General features: G+C 32.3%; 1 protein-coding gene across 4 annotated transcripts in view; it reads right to left on the bottom strand.

Moving 5' to 3' along the window:
• The window catches only part of LOC143256592 (sodium channel protein para-like), a 174,903-nt gene that overhangs the window by 84,841 nt on the left and 73,665 nt on the right, over nt 1-16,397 (bottom strand). For all 4 annotated transcript variants that reach the window (XM_076514020.1, XM_076513991.1, XM_076514011.1 and 1 more), the window contains exons 11-12: nt 13,605-13,967; nt 3,434-3,533 (exon numbers count right to left, since the gene is read on the bottom strand). In XM_076514020.1, coding sequence (XP_076370135.1) covers nt 3,434-3,533; nt 13,605-13,967 — 463 coding nt within the window. The remainder of the gene's footprint in view (nt 1-3,433; nt 3,534-13,604; nt 13,968-16,397) is intronic.

Below are 16,397 nucleotides of genomic sequence, written 5' to 3'. Positions count from 1 at the left end.
AGTCATCTACACAATGTAAGTGTATAGGACTTCCTAGAATACTGTTAACTATATTAATAAACTAAATTACAACAAATTTTACACAAAATTTGTGTTGCTGTAATTCAAAGTTTTATAGCTTTTCAGAAACCTATATATACTTAATTTTCAGAATATTATTATAAGATGATAAGCTTGTATCCTCAACAAATAATGCAAATGTTTTGTGATTGTTTTAGTTTATCATAAAGAAAAATACTAGATGTATTCTGTCATCAGTGAGTTTCACTTTCGAAATGCTGATTGCTTTTAATTAATGTGCTTAATGAGTGTCACCAAGATGCTAGTTAAAGCAAGATATATTTGAAGTTTTATGGTTTCTTACTAAATTACAAAGCATGCAACATATACTGAATAATGCCACATTTAGAGACATTCTTCACATAGAACACTAATCTTCTTATGATCAGGAAACAACTTTAAAATTAATTTTCAGACAAAACAGGATTCTGATCAAGTGATAATATAGTTTAAATACGAAAAATATTTTGCATCAACATTTTCATTACCAAAAACAAATTTAAGCAAAATGGAACTTATTGTTTGCCATTATAAGCAGTTTTTATTACGTAATTCTGAAGTATACATGTCACATGGATGCACTGAGAGTTTAAGATCAGATGCTTAGATGACACTTACTTGTACTTATCATTATTATTTATTTACTGAATTATATATTGTATACTTGGTGTATCTACAATACTTCAGCACTACTGTATCTTCTTTATCAGTTCTGCAAGGCTGATGATAGAAAATATCATTCAAACGAAGTTTAGATGTCACAAATAATCTTGATATGGCTAATGTTTAAACAATAGTCTTTCTAGTCCCTGATGATAAGGCAATGTAGATTGAGCCTGCAGTTTGTAAACATTCGCAATAAACAGTTTTTATTAAAAAATGGACAAAATAATTTTGCATAGCAATCTTATCTCCTCAAGATGATTAAACCCACACACTTAATCTAACTAGTAAATTAGATTATCTCAGAAACTGCTTAATTTGAAAGAACAGGAAGGTTTATTTCTATACCAAATCTTTCCATGCAACTCACTTGCATACCTTACTACCTAGATTTAAGTTACTTGGTTAATCTGTGCATTACAGTAAGAATGGTCTATGCTTAAAATAACTATATAGATAATAATTTGATTTATAATAAGAAATATTTTTTGATAAGTTGAGCATTTATGGGATATCTCTAAAAGTAAAACATTCAAGAGTAGCATATCCTATGTTAGATGAAGAAAAATTACAGTAATGTATACATAAATTACACTGTTTCAACTTTCACAATGTTTTAAAACTTTAAAACATTGTGAATATTCAAAACATGTAATTTATTGAAACAATACCTCAGTTTTTCTCAAATTACACAGATTGGTGGGATACTGGAAGAAGTTCAATTTTCTAACCTTTCAAAATAAGTAACCCCAAAAGAAGTAATAGTTTGAACACTTCAGAGCAAAGATATTTATAAATGGTTTACAAAACATTAAAAAAAGGATAAAACACTAAATGCTCTAATAAAAAATAAATATTTGAAAATGCAAATATCTCTGTTAAAGATAATAAAGTTATATAATTTTTTGTATAAATTATTTTCAAACATTCTACAAAGTTTTGTTTCAAATATATTTTTGAATGGTTGTTATTAATCACAAAGCTACACAATGGACTACATGTTGTGTCCATAGTGGGGAATCAACCCTTATAACTTAGACTTTTATGAGTCTAATACATTTACTGCCATGTGCTCAACCAGTGAGTTGCAACCAACTTTTAGTTATGGATTGTATGACATAATGATAGTTCATATATTAAGAGTGACTTCAATAAGTTAATTAAAAATTATATGATTACCCATACAAATATTAGACACCTGGGTTAAGTAAAAAATGATGTGAGGTTGGCACTAGGGTGGGAATTATTAATACTACTGGTTGCAGTAAACATGTTAAATCTAATGTTGAGCCAGCAAGGGTCTTCAGAAGAGAGAATATGATAACTGCTATTGTTGTGTAGAAAAAGTAATATTTCTCTTGTATAGATGTACTCAAACAATAAGTATAATCCTTAATCAATAATGTAAAAACGTTTTAATAGATATTTAAAATAAAATAAAAATACAGACTAGAAATGTGCTGCTTCTTAGCATTTATAGATATACTAACATATTCCAAACCTGCAAGACAGTAATAGCAGTTGAATCTGTATTTAAATACAACTCACAGTCACCTTGGGTAGTTATGGTTAGAAGACATATGTAAATCATTTCATTGTTTAAAACCCTTCTGATGATTTAAGGTATTTCATGAAAGTTTTCAAAAATATAATAAAACTTTGTCACTGCAAGTCACTAAAATATTAATGTTTTGTTTCCATCAAAATTTTTCTCTGTTTTAACAATAAATTTTAACATAAACAAAATACATTTTTATATGAACATTTTCTCTCATCACAAAAGTTGCAACATGCAACACTTATATAAATTTGAGAGCTTCTACACCTGTTCAGCAACCTCTGACAATGGGAACTTGAAAAAAAAAACAACCAAAGGTTAAATGCCAGATTGGTCTTCATATTTTTTCTTGCAAAAAAAACAACTTACGAACAATAGAAAAATTACACTACCTTAAACAGCTCATCTGTTTAATAAACTTGAAGAATAAATAATTAGCTTTAATGCTTCATATTTGTTAAATGTATATGTAATTATAGGTTAGCTACGAGTGAGTATGAGGTAAAATAAAAGCCTGAAACACCATTTACAGAAGTTTCAGTACTGAATAATTTTCAAACTCTTCTGTTATTGTGCCAAACTGATATTCTCATAAAGTTTTGGATAAAAAAAACAAACACAATTCTGTATGTTTCTTTTAAATGCATGAAATATTGAAATATTTTAATTATACATTTCCCAAGACATGGACCCAGAAGGACGAGGAAAAAAAGGCTTTTTTATAAAAGCAGAAATGCGTATGTTGAGATGGTTGTTTGGAGTGCAATTAAAAGAGAAAAGAACAAATAAAGAGATCATGGAAATGGCAGGACTCTGAGGAATCAATGAAGTGGCAAGAGAGGTGAGGCTGAGATGGTTTGGTTATATGAAGATAATCAATAAAGAACATGTAATAAGGAAAGCAACAGAGCTGTCAGTAGCTGGCAAGAGAAGAAAACGATCGGTAAAGTCTTGGAAGAATGGGATAAAAGAAAACAGGAGTGAGAACAGTACTGCAAAAGATCTGAAAATAAACACAGATGACCATAGGAGGGCAACATATGCGATGAATGGCAAATCCTGCTAAAGGAAAAAGCTGAAGAAGGATATAGCTTTACTTCTAGACTGTATAACATTGTTAAAAAAAAACTAATAGCTACAAGTTTAACTAACCTTTCATATCTACCACAGTTTGTCGTTGAGTGGGTTCAACAAATGGATTTTCTTGATGGTTACTTTTGGGGAAGCAGTTTTCACTTTCCATTGGAGTTTCCTGTTTATTTTTAAAAGAATAATTAATGTGAAACCCAGTAAAATAATGAAATAATACTTATTCATTTCTAAAAGTAAACAAATAAGCAAGTTTCATTCAAAGTCATAATAAAACTATCACTGATAACTTACTATTTTGTTTTTAACATTTTAAGTTTGCAAGTGTAAAATGTTAAAAATATACTACTTTATTAGTGAAGCTTTTACTATAAATTGAGAAAAGAAACATTATAATTTCCCTTTACTAAAGATGTATTTCTGATAGGTACTTACCATCTCTCACATAAATAACTATTTTCGTTCAATGCTGCTTTCTGTGTGCAAAAAGTGTTTTTGCATGCCACAAGCCTTGAGCTCCCATGTACTCTATGTTCAACATTGTTCAACTATGTCTTGCATGTAAGTCTTCATGCAACAACCCTCATCAATAGGAGTGTGATACACCCTCCTGATGCATGTGACTCCCTCTATTTCATTCGACCAATTTTGAACTTTGAGTTTTAACAGAATATGAAAGCACAGGTGGCAAGAAAGTACTTATTGGAAATAAATTTTCAGTACAGGAAAATTATAACTTCTGATACAGCACATTTCTTCCACTCACATAAATAGTTAGCTAGAATCCTACATTGAGTAGGTGGAGGGACTGGTGTGGGGTAAAGAAAGAAGAAAGATCACACCACTTCTGTACCAGGTATACTCTTCGTCCAGTGTGGAAAGAGGTGATACAGACATTGGTGGAAAATGGAAGGAGCACATACAAGAGGGAGAGAATAATTAGTGGATGGGGATCTAAACTACACATTATCTCAAACTCAATCCCATAGATTACATTAATGTGTGTGAAAGCATAAAGGATGTGTCTTCAGGTATAGAGTGACTATGGCACAATGGATCATACCCAACAAATCAGCTGCATCCATTACCCAGCTGCCAGGAAACAGCATCCACATGGGTATAGGATGAAGATCATGCAGTTGATAAGTTAACTACAATACAAAAAAAAAAAACAGCTATCTGGTGGAGGTAGCAAAGAGTATAATACCACCTTCCCCTCAAGTTCAGCAGACCAGGCTGAAATCTTGTACTCACAAGTCTGAGAACAGGACATATGATAGCAATACAATACACTGTGTGGCTGATATGGGAACCTGACATCTGGATTATCAACATGAGAAAGATGTCAGTGGGAAGCAAACACTCCCATTCCAAACCAATCTGACAGGAACTATTACAGCACAAAAACATCCTTGGTATATGAAAATCATTGAAGTATAGCATAAGAACAAGAACTATATTAATCTGCAAGTACCACCACCATGATCCACAACATGGGAAAAGTGAACAAGGGTGTAATTGACTGAGGGAACAGATACCTGTAATACATATGTGAGGATATGTGTTGATTAGTTCAGCTCTAAATTAAAAACCCAGCCACTGGAACAAATATCCTTGTGAGAGTAGAATGAGGAATTCCAATTGAAGGGTTGACCCACAATTTTGACACCTCACTCCAGATTTATGATATCCCCTCAGATAAACCTGTTTAGACATGGAGCATTGGACTGATGGTCATTTCGTCATCTATACCAGCAAAACACTACTGCCAAACTCTTAACCAACTGGTTTCATTGCTATTTGTGTCATACATCACAATCACATTCGGGAAGATGCCTCCATGGTCCACCACCTGAGTAGCTTGAAAATGGAAAGTGGTAAGGATTCTCATACTCCACTAGAATAAAAAAGACGAAGAAAACGATGTGAAGAGTTCAGAGGAAAGTGAACACCAAAGATAGTACAAGGAGTGAGCATAAGAACTCTATTTTGAGAAACAAATCATACCTGATTTATTCCATTAAAGGAATGGCATGGATAGGAAGCTATCCCCTTCTGCTTTACCCATGAATTTAATAGATGAAGTTCCCTGCTAGTACAGCGGTAAGTCTACTGATTTACAACGCTAACATTAGGGGTTTGATTCCCCTTGGTGAGCTCAGCAGTTAGCTTGATGTGGCTTTGCTATAAAAAATACATCCATAGGTGTATATGGTCTGGAAAAGTATATTAATAAAGCAAATCATTATTGTGAGGAAAACCTACTAGTGAATTTGTGGAATACTTCATCTCAAATGTGAGCATTGAGTAGCCACAGAAATCATAAATATGACAGTTCAGATTTGATTATTTAAAGATACATGATCAACTATTACTTGCCATGTAGCTGGATATGAACAGGAAAAAGAAAATGCCCCAGGAAAATAAGAGGTATACAAAAGAAAACTTACCAAGTCACAGTCTCATCAGAGTTTGAAGAATGGCCACAGGTGGAAAAAGATAATCATGAAAAAACATTATTCCACTGTAAGTAGTAATTTGTTCCATATGACTAATTGAAAAATTTCATACAGTGGACAAGGGAGATGAGCTACCATGGAATAGGTTAGGTGCTTAATCTGATGAAAATATATGTGAGTAAATTAAATGGAGGGGACAAGGAAGTATAAGCTAATTAGATTAAGAGCTGAACCCAACTAATTGAAGAAGAATGAAAAAGGTCAAAATGGAGGAAACTGTCAATAACGGAGATCCAAGATTTGACCAGGAAAGGAATGATAGAGGGTACCATCTTGGGAGGTGATATAAGCCAACATCAAATTATTGGAATGGATCATTACTAGATTTCTGGCAAGATTTACGACCAGAAGCTCCAGGACGTTAACATGATAAAATTGCTCAACCAGAGACCACAGACCTGAAGCTTCCTGTTGATCAACCTTTGTTCCCAACCCTGGAGGGAAGTGTCTGTGAATGTTGAAATTTTGGATGGGATGGATGAAACAGAACACCAGCCAACATGTGAGCCAAGTCCAACTACCAATGCTGATCATCCATAAAGAAGGGAGGGAAGTGGGAGCATCTAGTGAATCCTGTGCAAGGTTCCTTTGGTTATGTAAGGCCCACTGAAGAGACCTCATATGTGCCTGACCTAAGAAAAAAAGGCTTCTGTCAAAGACCATATCCACAATATTAATAGAATCTTATAAGCAGTAAAAAGAGAAAGAAGGTTGATCCCAATTGAGAGAAATGTTGAGAAAAAAACACCCAAGTGGACAAAATATTAGGTAGGTATTAGAAACAATTTCTTCAACTTGATTAACCAACTCTCTTAAGCAGCCTTCAGTAGCAGAAAATGAGTGTGATAGCTAGACTTCTGATCAGAACAAGCTAACATAAGCCAGTTGTCCATATAATGGTATAGGTATAAGTGCAACCCTTGAGCATGCATATGTCAGGCAAAAGCCTTGACCAATTGAAGAAAAGACTCATGGGACCAAAGCAAGCTGAAAAGGCAGGGTGCAAAATTGATAAACCATTCTGTGATGAACAAACCAAAGATAGTGCCTTGACAAACAATATATTGGAATATGCAAATAAACTTTCACAATGTCTAACTTGATCATTTATAAACCTGGAGAGAAAGCTCACCTGAGGGTGAGAAAAGACTCCATGGTAAATTGAGACAGAATCAAAAAATGATTGAAGCAGGACAAGTTAATTACAGGCTGTCAGTCCTTGGTTTGCTTGAGTGTTTGCACACAGCCCAGAAAAGGATGATTTACAGGTTTTATAGCTTTCTGGAAGAGAAGATTTTATATTGCCTCTGATAAACATTGCGTGGTGATAGGATGCTGAAGCAATGGAAAGGATATGAATATCACTGACAATAGAGAAAGGAAAAGGAAGTGGATGATGAGTCCCTCAGATAATACCTGAATAACCCACTGATCTGTGGCAAAAACTCAACATAAGGAAACAAATAGGTCAATCAGCTCCAAGTGAATCCCACCAGATAGTCACTAGTAATGTTGAAAATCCATACAATGTTGAATAATGTGACAAGAGGAGAAACCCTGAAGATAGTAAGTGGTAAAGACTGGGAAGAAGTGTGATAGGTAACAGTAATAGGGGCTTGTATAGGCTCAGAATCAGACAAACAATCAACAAAAGATGAAAAAGTCAATTGCAACCTCACTGATTTCACATAGTATTCCAAAGCCTCAGGAATATTTCCAAAAACAGACTGCTGGAGAAGGGAGTCCCTGCATAATTCCTAGAAATAAGATGGTGATAAATGAACTTGGGACAATGCAACATCCTTCCCAAAACAGAGAAAATACGTATATAAGGAAATAGCCAAAAAAGAAAAATATGCTAGCGTGGAGTTAATCAGGAAGAGGCTATACCTCCAAGATCGTGGTGGAGCACCACAGAAAAGAAGTGGATAGTAGACAAATACTGTAGGAGGTTGATAGGGTAAAACATTGGGAGAAAAACAGGGTATGAGATAAATAAACAAGATGATCATGATCCACCTTTCACATAGAACAAAAGTGATTCAAACTGTTGAGAATCAAGAAATGGAAATTCAATCTGATGGCATATCAAACCAAACTGATCTGAAGCCCATAGAGGGCAAGGCAACCATCTGAGAGACAGAATGTTCTGCATGAATTCTAATAAAGATGAGCGAACACAAAATACTTGGAGAAAGGGGTACCACTTAACAAAAAAGGAAGGGGAGTTTAAAAATTTGATTAAATGGATAAAATAGAGCATATTTGAGAAATTATGTATAAAAATCCTTATTAGGCCCAGCTGATTCTGCAGTAAGGAAAACATGGAAAAATCAGGTGGAGGAAAAGGATGTAAAATTTCTTATTGGCTCACACAGGTTCAGCATGCACGGGAGGAACATGAGCAACATCAGGAAAAGAAGGTTGTCTCATATAATAATCAAGCTCATGGTGGATGAGAGACTCTAATTTCATAGCCGAGTTACCCCCACTTGCAGCCTATTATTTGTAAAGTGGTAACTCGAACGTTACAGTTCATTGTTAACACATGAAAGATCAAATATAACACTGTTAGAATTAAGATTTGAAATTGCGAAAAATATCTTATCTTTATGTTCACAAACTATTTTAAAATTGAAAAGAACGATTCCACTTCCGAATGAATTGAAAACAAAAATGCACTAAGTTTAAAGAAAAGAAAAATAAAACAAATGAAAAGCTCAATAAAAAACAATCACTAACACTGCCAAACGATTTGTTTGTTTGTTTTGGAATTTCGCACAAAGCTACTCGAGGGCTATCTGTGCTAGCCGTCCCTAATTTTGCAGTGTAAGACTAGAGGAAGGCAGCTAGTCATCACCACCCACCGCCAACTCTTGGGCTACTCTTTACCAACGAATAGTGGGATTACCGTCACATTATACGCCCCACGGCTGGGAGGGCGAGCATGTTTAGCGCGACGCGGGCGCGAACCCGCGACCCTCGGATTACGGTGCCAAACGAATAGTGACAGTTAAGTAGAATCGAATAGAGGGAGTACCATGTGTCAGGAGTGTGTGTTGCAACCTATTGGTGGAGGGTTGTTCCATGATGATTTACATGCGAAAACCAAATGAGCTCTGTTGAATGTAAGGTACTTTGGAGTTCAAAGCTTGCTGCATGCAAAAATATTTTTACATATAGAGGGCACCCATGATCGACAATAGCTACTTTGATGAATAGAAGTAATATACCATATCAGAACTAACTTTAATATTTTATAGTTTTTAATAACAAAAAGATGAAACATTCACTGAACAAATAGCTATTCTTAATTAATATACCAAATTTTTAGATATACTTTTTAGGATATACACTGAGTTTTGAAACAAAGTTTTAGAAGAAGGTAAAAGCACAACTGTTTGCAGTTCACAGCATTAACCAAATAAATTACATTACATATTTAAAAACGGCTAGTATGGATAGAGAAGACACTAATAGAGGAGCGAATAACGTTTCGACCTTCTTCGGTCATCGTCTGGTTCACAAAGGATGACCGAAGAAGGTCGAAAAGTTGTTCGCTCCTTTATTAGTGCCTTCTCTACTCATACCAGCCGTTTCTAAATATATAATTTTCTCTACAAGTAGGTTTTCTCGTCATCACAATTTACATTACAAATTAAATTACTGTTTGTTTTCTTTGTACTGTAATAACTAAATGGATTATGTAAGACCTATGTACAATTTCAAAAGTTACATGATCAAATTTAGATACAATTTAGAATTTCATGTCATCTTTTAACAATATTTCTCTCTAGTCCTTCATCCTTAGTTAATACTTTAAAATTATTCTTATTACATTTATCTCAATAGATTTACAGATATTATCATCATTGATGGTCGTAGGTTATTCTAAAATAACAATTCTTCTCATTGAATCAAATATTTAGTTTTATTAGTACATTCAGCTAAAGGCGATAGATGTCTTTGCATCATTTTTTTAACAATTCTTTTGTGTTCATTTATTCTTTATTTTAAATTTATTCTAGTTTGTCCTATAAAAGCATTTCTACATTCAAATGCATTTTGTCCATACAAGTTTTTTTCTATTAAATAAATTTATCTTCAATTATATTAAGGACCTATCTAATCTTACATTTGGCTTTCATATAGTTACATTATAAGCTAAGTTACTGTTTATACTGTACAGTATCAGCTAAATAAGATACACAACGAACTGAATTACACTGTACATTATTTAGTAGCTTAAACAGCTAATTATAAAAATCAAGTACTGAAATTATAGAATTATCACTGTTCTAAGATTAAAATATCAATTTTATTACATTAAACTTCCAAACAAACGTATTTTTAAAAGAAATATTTCTTTCACAAGTATATTTCAAAGGCCATCGATTCAAAGTGATAACAATATATTTTCAAGTCTATACTCAATTTTTTTAATATCCTATTATTTTACATTGAAAAGTGAAAATTTTGTTCAGTCTCCTAGTGCGGTAAATGTAACAGTAAAAATCCTGTGTGTCTGCTTCTTTGTTGCATATCATCGGAAGTTGTGTACTTATAAACTGACATGTATATTTACTAACTCTAGCTAAACAGCACTACTAAAAAAAGAATTTTAGAATATATACATAAGACCAACTAATAATAGTTTTCTTATAAATTTAATAATTAATAATGAAAATTAAATTATATATATTAATGTTACCTTGTACGCTACATTACAATAAAAATAAAAACCAATAAAAACAATTTGTTTACATGTTATTACAGATGTTACATGCAAGATTTTGAACTTGACTTCAATCATAAAACAAACAGTACAAAGTAGTTAGAGCTACATAAACAAATGTTCAAAGCTTAAGGACTACACAATTATAGAGTTTCGGATATTTGAGCTTACTCAGCAGCCACTAAGCAGTGGTATCTGACTTTAGAAATGAAGCAAGACATACAGATTATTTTCTTTATTTTATTTTTCTTGGTTAGTAACATTCTTCACACATGCACTATCTTCTTATTTCTCTTAATGTACATACAATCATGTAAAGTAGTTATTTTCATTCTACTTAGTGGAATAAATATACATATATATATCATAAAGAATAAAATATTCTACACTTAAAGCACCTCATATGTATATAACCGTATTAACAGCACACACACACACACAAATATACATAAATAGTAATATTACTTCTATTTTTGCTACGAAAACAAACATACTTCTCAAAATTACCCGACTATTGCTAACTAAAATGTTCATGTCAGACATGGTTAGCTGAAATTCTTATTTAATTCTTGGAAGGACAAGCATTAAAATTTCATATCCCTTATTATTAAGTTCCATGTAACAGTTTTATTCTGAAAGTTGGTTATTGTATTGTGCAATGATGCTTCGGTTGAAGTATTTTTGTATGCTGTTATGTAATTATATTTTATTTTCTTGTTGCATGGGGTTGAACATGAACTAGTGGTTAGCTTGTCAGACTATGAATTCTAGGGTCTGACATCTGGAAAATTACTCTCTGCGCTATGGCGTTGTGGGTGTATTACAAAAGTGATTGTAAAACACCACTATTTGATTTGAGTTTCCTAAGCGTTAATAGTGGGTACTGACGTATTAGTTGCCTTCCCTTCCCTTCAGTTTATCATTTTCTAATTAGAGATGGCTAATGCAGAGAAATTCTCATATTTAACAATGATAGAACATGCCTATAAAAATCAATAGTTTGATAAAATGTGCCAATACTCTTGAACTAGGATAATTATTGGTAATATTATTGTTTTATATCAGGTAAAATAACTAAACCAGGAACATACTGAATTATACAATTCATATTAAGAAATATGCATATACACAAAAAAATTATTTTCGGAAAATAAGTTGAAAATGTGTTCATTTCGTATATTTACCCAAGTTTATAAATAATGTGAAAGAGGTAAGTTGAAGAAATTTCAACCCATAACAACGTAATTTGTTAAATATTATTAGCATTAAGACAAAGTTCACACCACATATATCTCAAATCTTTTATCTTGTATCAATTGTTCTATTAACGTTTTCAACATACAGATTGTCAATCACACATTTAACAGCACAACTAATTAAGCAACAATTGTAAATTATTTTACAGTTATTCTTCTAATAGTAACTGATTGTTCAAGTACTTTAGTTTGGATGAGCAGTTGTTTGACAGCTTTAAGAAGCCCTCAGTAGCTTTGTGCGAAATTCCCAAACAAGCAACAATTGTAAATTATTTTACAGTTATTCTTCTAATAGTAACTGATTGTTCAAGTACTTTAGTTTGGATGAGCAGTTGTTTCATTTTAAGAAGAAAAAGAAGAATTTGAAGTGATAAAATATCCTTGTGTTAATTTTATGAAACAGAATATTTGAAAAATTGTAAAATTTTATGAAGGTTTTATTAGAATCAACGAGATTCATAAAAATAATATTAACAATACATTTGATTATATTACAAAATATAATAATAAATACAGCAGTGAACTTCAATATTGCAACTTTCCCCCTTCATTTTAGGTGGGGGTATGGTTCATACAATCATTTCCCCCTACAATTTGGTCTGTTGAATTGTTTTATTGCATCACAGACCTACAAATTGTGTTTGTTCTTGTGATTCTCGTGTTCTTACCAATCGAATTACATAATTAGGCCTAGATGTAGGCTTTTTCAGTAGCCGAAATGTACATCTTTATTATAGGCGTGTTTCTAAGCTTTTCGATCTAAGCGATAGGTCGTAAGTATCAGTCAGTAGGCCTAAGTATACATGCAAGTATCGTGTCAACAAGATTATTCTGTGACTGCATGTTTACAGCTTTCAGGTTCACGTAATCAGAAATTACCAATTTGAAAATTGAACAGTCCACATAAGTGGTTGCAAAAATCATCCCCCCATCGGGTGTAAAAAATCTACACCATCCCTTATCTCTTCCAAAGATATCAAACAAATGGAAAAATAGACAATGGCTCTAAATACTATGCTAAACTGAGTTTAACAGTAAGTGCTATACAAAACTACATATAAAGTAAAAAAGAAAATAAATATCACAAGATAACACAAGTTTGTAATATATGTCTGTTGTACCACACAGCTTGAGCCTATTTATGATAATACTATATGAAGTAAAGCGAAAATAAAGTTATCTTTCTTGATAAATGTGTCTGTATTATTTATCTGAAACCAAATCTCTATACAGTATCAAAATTGTCATTAGTTATATATATAATCCTCATTCTATTAGGTACTCTCTTTGAACGTATGATGCATGTACGCAAGAGAGTGATTGCTTACTACTACAGTACAAGCAAAATTTCATAGTAATGTCTGTGTTAATTAATGCATGAAAAATTACATTACGAGCCTCAATACAGATCTTGGGAAAGAGAAATGAGTGAGAAAGATGCACATAAAAAGTAAGAGAGTGAAAATATCTAGTAAATTTGAACGAATGGCTAAATTAAGCTCCAAAAACTTGTAATATAAGAAATACAACAAATAATTGAAAATCAATTTCAACATGAAGCAGTAAGTGCAGTGTATTATTTTGAATTATGAAATATATCAAATTTTCATTTATCAAATAGTGAACTTGAACATGTTAAAACTTTAAATGGCCAGTCAAAAGAATTCTTAATAATGTTCCAAAAAGTATGAAAACTTAAAATTTAACTGAAAAGCACATAAAACCTCATGATAAAGGCCTTGGAGATTTCTTGAGCGAGATCTGAGCTGACTCTCCTTTGTCAAACCCTTGGCAAAAACATCCCCATGGGAAGTATAGGACAAGCGTGATGAGTGGGATGTATAGCTGGAATGTCTAGAGTTCAGGCTGGAGAAGACAGGAATAATCATGGCACCATTTTCTTCAGACATGGGTGTAACAGCATTACTGTCATCTGCATAGGGAAGATATTCTTGTGCATCGATGTATGTCTGAAGCACTAAAGGTTTCCTGTCTCCACAGCGATGAACACCATTACGCCAACTGAACTGGCTCCCTCTGCTTCCCCTGCGAAGGTTAAAAGGTGAGCCAGGAAGACTGAGGCTTGCCTAAAAAATTGAAAGAATCTTTGCCATATCTACCAAGAGGTAATCTTGATTACAGATTATATTATATGACATATTGTGAAAATCAAATCAGCATGTACAATACACACTCAAACACCTCCATTTTATTTTTTACTGGCAAATGAGATGCTGAATTTTTACTGGGAATACCTTTCTTTCAAACAAAAATACAATGACAAGATCTCAGGTAAAGTACTGTAAAAAGCAAAAAAGTAACATGTATATCAGATAATACTCCAGCCATTAGTTGTTCTGCAGGTGTGGATGTTTAGTGCAAGGTATACAGTGCTTTTGTGGAGAATAATTAGTTACACTCCTGTGCTTACTAAAATCTTGTTGCTTTTCACTTGAAGAAGCTGAATACATAAGTACAGTTATATAAAGTTACTGAAATTCAAACTGTTTATGGAACACACTAAACTCAGCATTATAAATTTTTAATATTAGACAGGCTGTGAAAGACTATTTTGACTTGAAAGCTTTGAAATGATTGCCTGCTTTCATACAATAATTTATTATTGTATTATTATAATTTGTTATCATTTGAAAGTTGAAACAAAATTAGTGATACATTGTATGAAAGCAAAATAATTAAATATAAAATCTAAGACGTATTTACCTGTGGTCTTGGGAGTAATTCTCATGAGAGACCAAGATGAACCTCAATACTGTATGAAAATATATTGATACTTGGGCCACTACTTGACTACATCTACTATCTATTTTACTAGACTATAATCTGTTTTGATTATCTTGTGCCTATGTTATGGAGATCATAATATATGAACAATTCTTAATTTATTTATTTTTTCATCTGAACTTACTGTCAATAAAGACGAAAGTACACATTTTATTTGTCCAGAATATAAACAGTGCTGCCTGCCACTCTGCATTTTAAAGTAAAATAACTCAAATGTTAAAAGCGAATTAGTGTATAAAGTAAATAAGTTCAAAAAACTTTAAAAAATCATGCACTAACCTACCATAAATCCAGTAAGTCTAAGGAGAATTGTTATCCTTAATATACCTTGTTTTAAGTGTAATGGGTTGAGAAATGACTGTTGTTGCCAAGAAACGAAAATTCCCAGCCACAGAAAGACATCAAGCCATCTTAAATACACACTAGAATAACACTTGTTACTAATAATTTAACATTTGATGTAAGCCTAATACTAGCATACTTGCATCAACATCACTTTTGCTATCTTTTGGAAGAGTATGTGAACAAAGTATAGGCATAAAAAATATGAAAACCACTTAAAAACAATCTTCTGAAATAATATGAAGTGACAGCATTGCTAAGTATACACAGCTGTAAAAAGGAAAGTGCAAATTTCATTATGAGCTAACAAGCATGTTTACCATTCAAGGTAATGCCAAATTTAGGAAAATTTTATTCAATACTGTAAAATATAGTGATTATAAAAGTTGTTAAAATTACATCAAATTACTTTTTAAAAGAGTTGCATTTCTTTATGATAAAGTACATGGAAAAATAAAAATCCACTCCAAAAATACCAAGCAGTAAAGACTTTTGTATAAGAATGTTATTACTTTCATTACCAATTCCAAGTCCATTAAAGGAGCAGTAACAAAGAGCACAACACTTTTAAATCATTATGCAAAATTAAAAACAAAAAATCATAATTTGGGTGATCAGCAGTGTGTATGCACGTATCTACAATTATGAACTTTGTTTTTTACGTTTTGTGAAAATGTTGCACCCTTCAACCTAGGGAATGCAAAACACAAACAATAAAATTGAAAAATTTTAAATTTTATGAAATAACAATTCTTGTAAATCCTAAACAAACAGCCTTTGCCCAATGAACTAACCACGGTTGACCATATTATAGAGGATGAACTGTTCTAACAAGAGATGATATGCATGCTATAAAAAAAAATCTATTAACCAAATTACTAACACAGAAAGTATATATTATAGTTTTTTTTGGTTAATAAATAACATAAATGTCTACATATGAGACAGAATTACTAGCTTTAAAGTAGAATTTCATATCAGCTAGAGGTAGAAGCTACATTTGAACTGTAGAATGCAAATACTAAGTATGTATGAATTTAAAGGTTTTCAAAATTAAGTTGTTTTTTTTACCTACTGTGTAGAGGAAGCAGAAGATAAAAATTATATATATGAAAAACATGGACACTATGAATCACAATATCAAACAAGGATAATACAGACTTGAAGACCATAGAAGGAGTTAGACTCAGAAGTGCAAGAATTCACAGCTATAAATTCTTGAACCTGAAAGACGTGGTGTGTTTGAGATAGAACCCCAATAGCTTAGATAAAACCATGACGAAATGAATTAATGTTACAAAAGAAAATAGTTAATGGGATAGCAGGAGTGAAATACTGTTTGTCTCTATACACTCTAAGTTAATTGTCTT

Source organism: Tachypleus tridentatus, chromosome 1 (assembly GCF_004210375.1).
Source record: "Tachypleus tridentatus isolate NWPU-2018 chromosome 1, ASM421037v1, whole genome shotgun sequence".
In the NCBI taxonomy this organism is placed as follows: Eukaryota; Metazoa; Arthropoda; class Merostomata; order Xiphosura; family Limulidae; genus Tachypleus; species Tachypleus tridentatus.
Note: the sequence above shows the minus strand (reverse complement) of the source record. Positions and strands in the feature narration are given on the sequence as shown.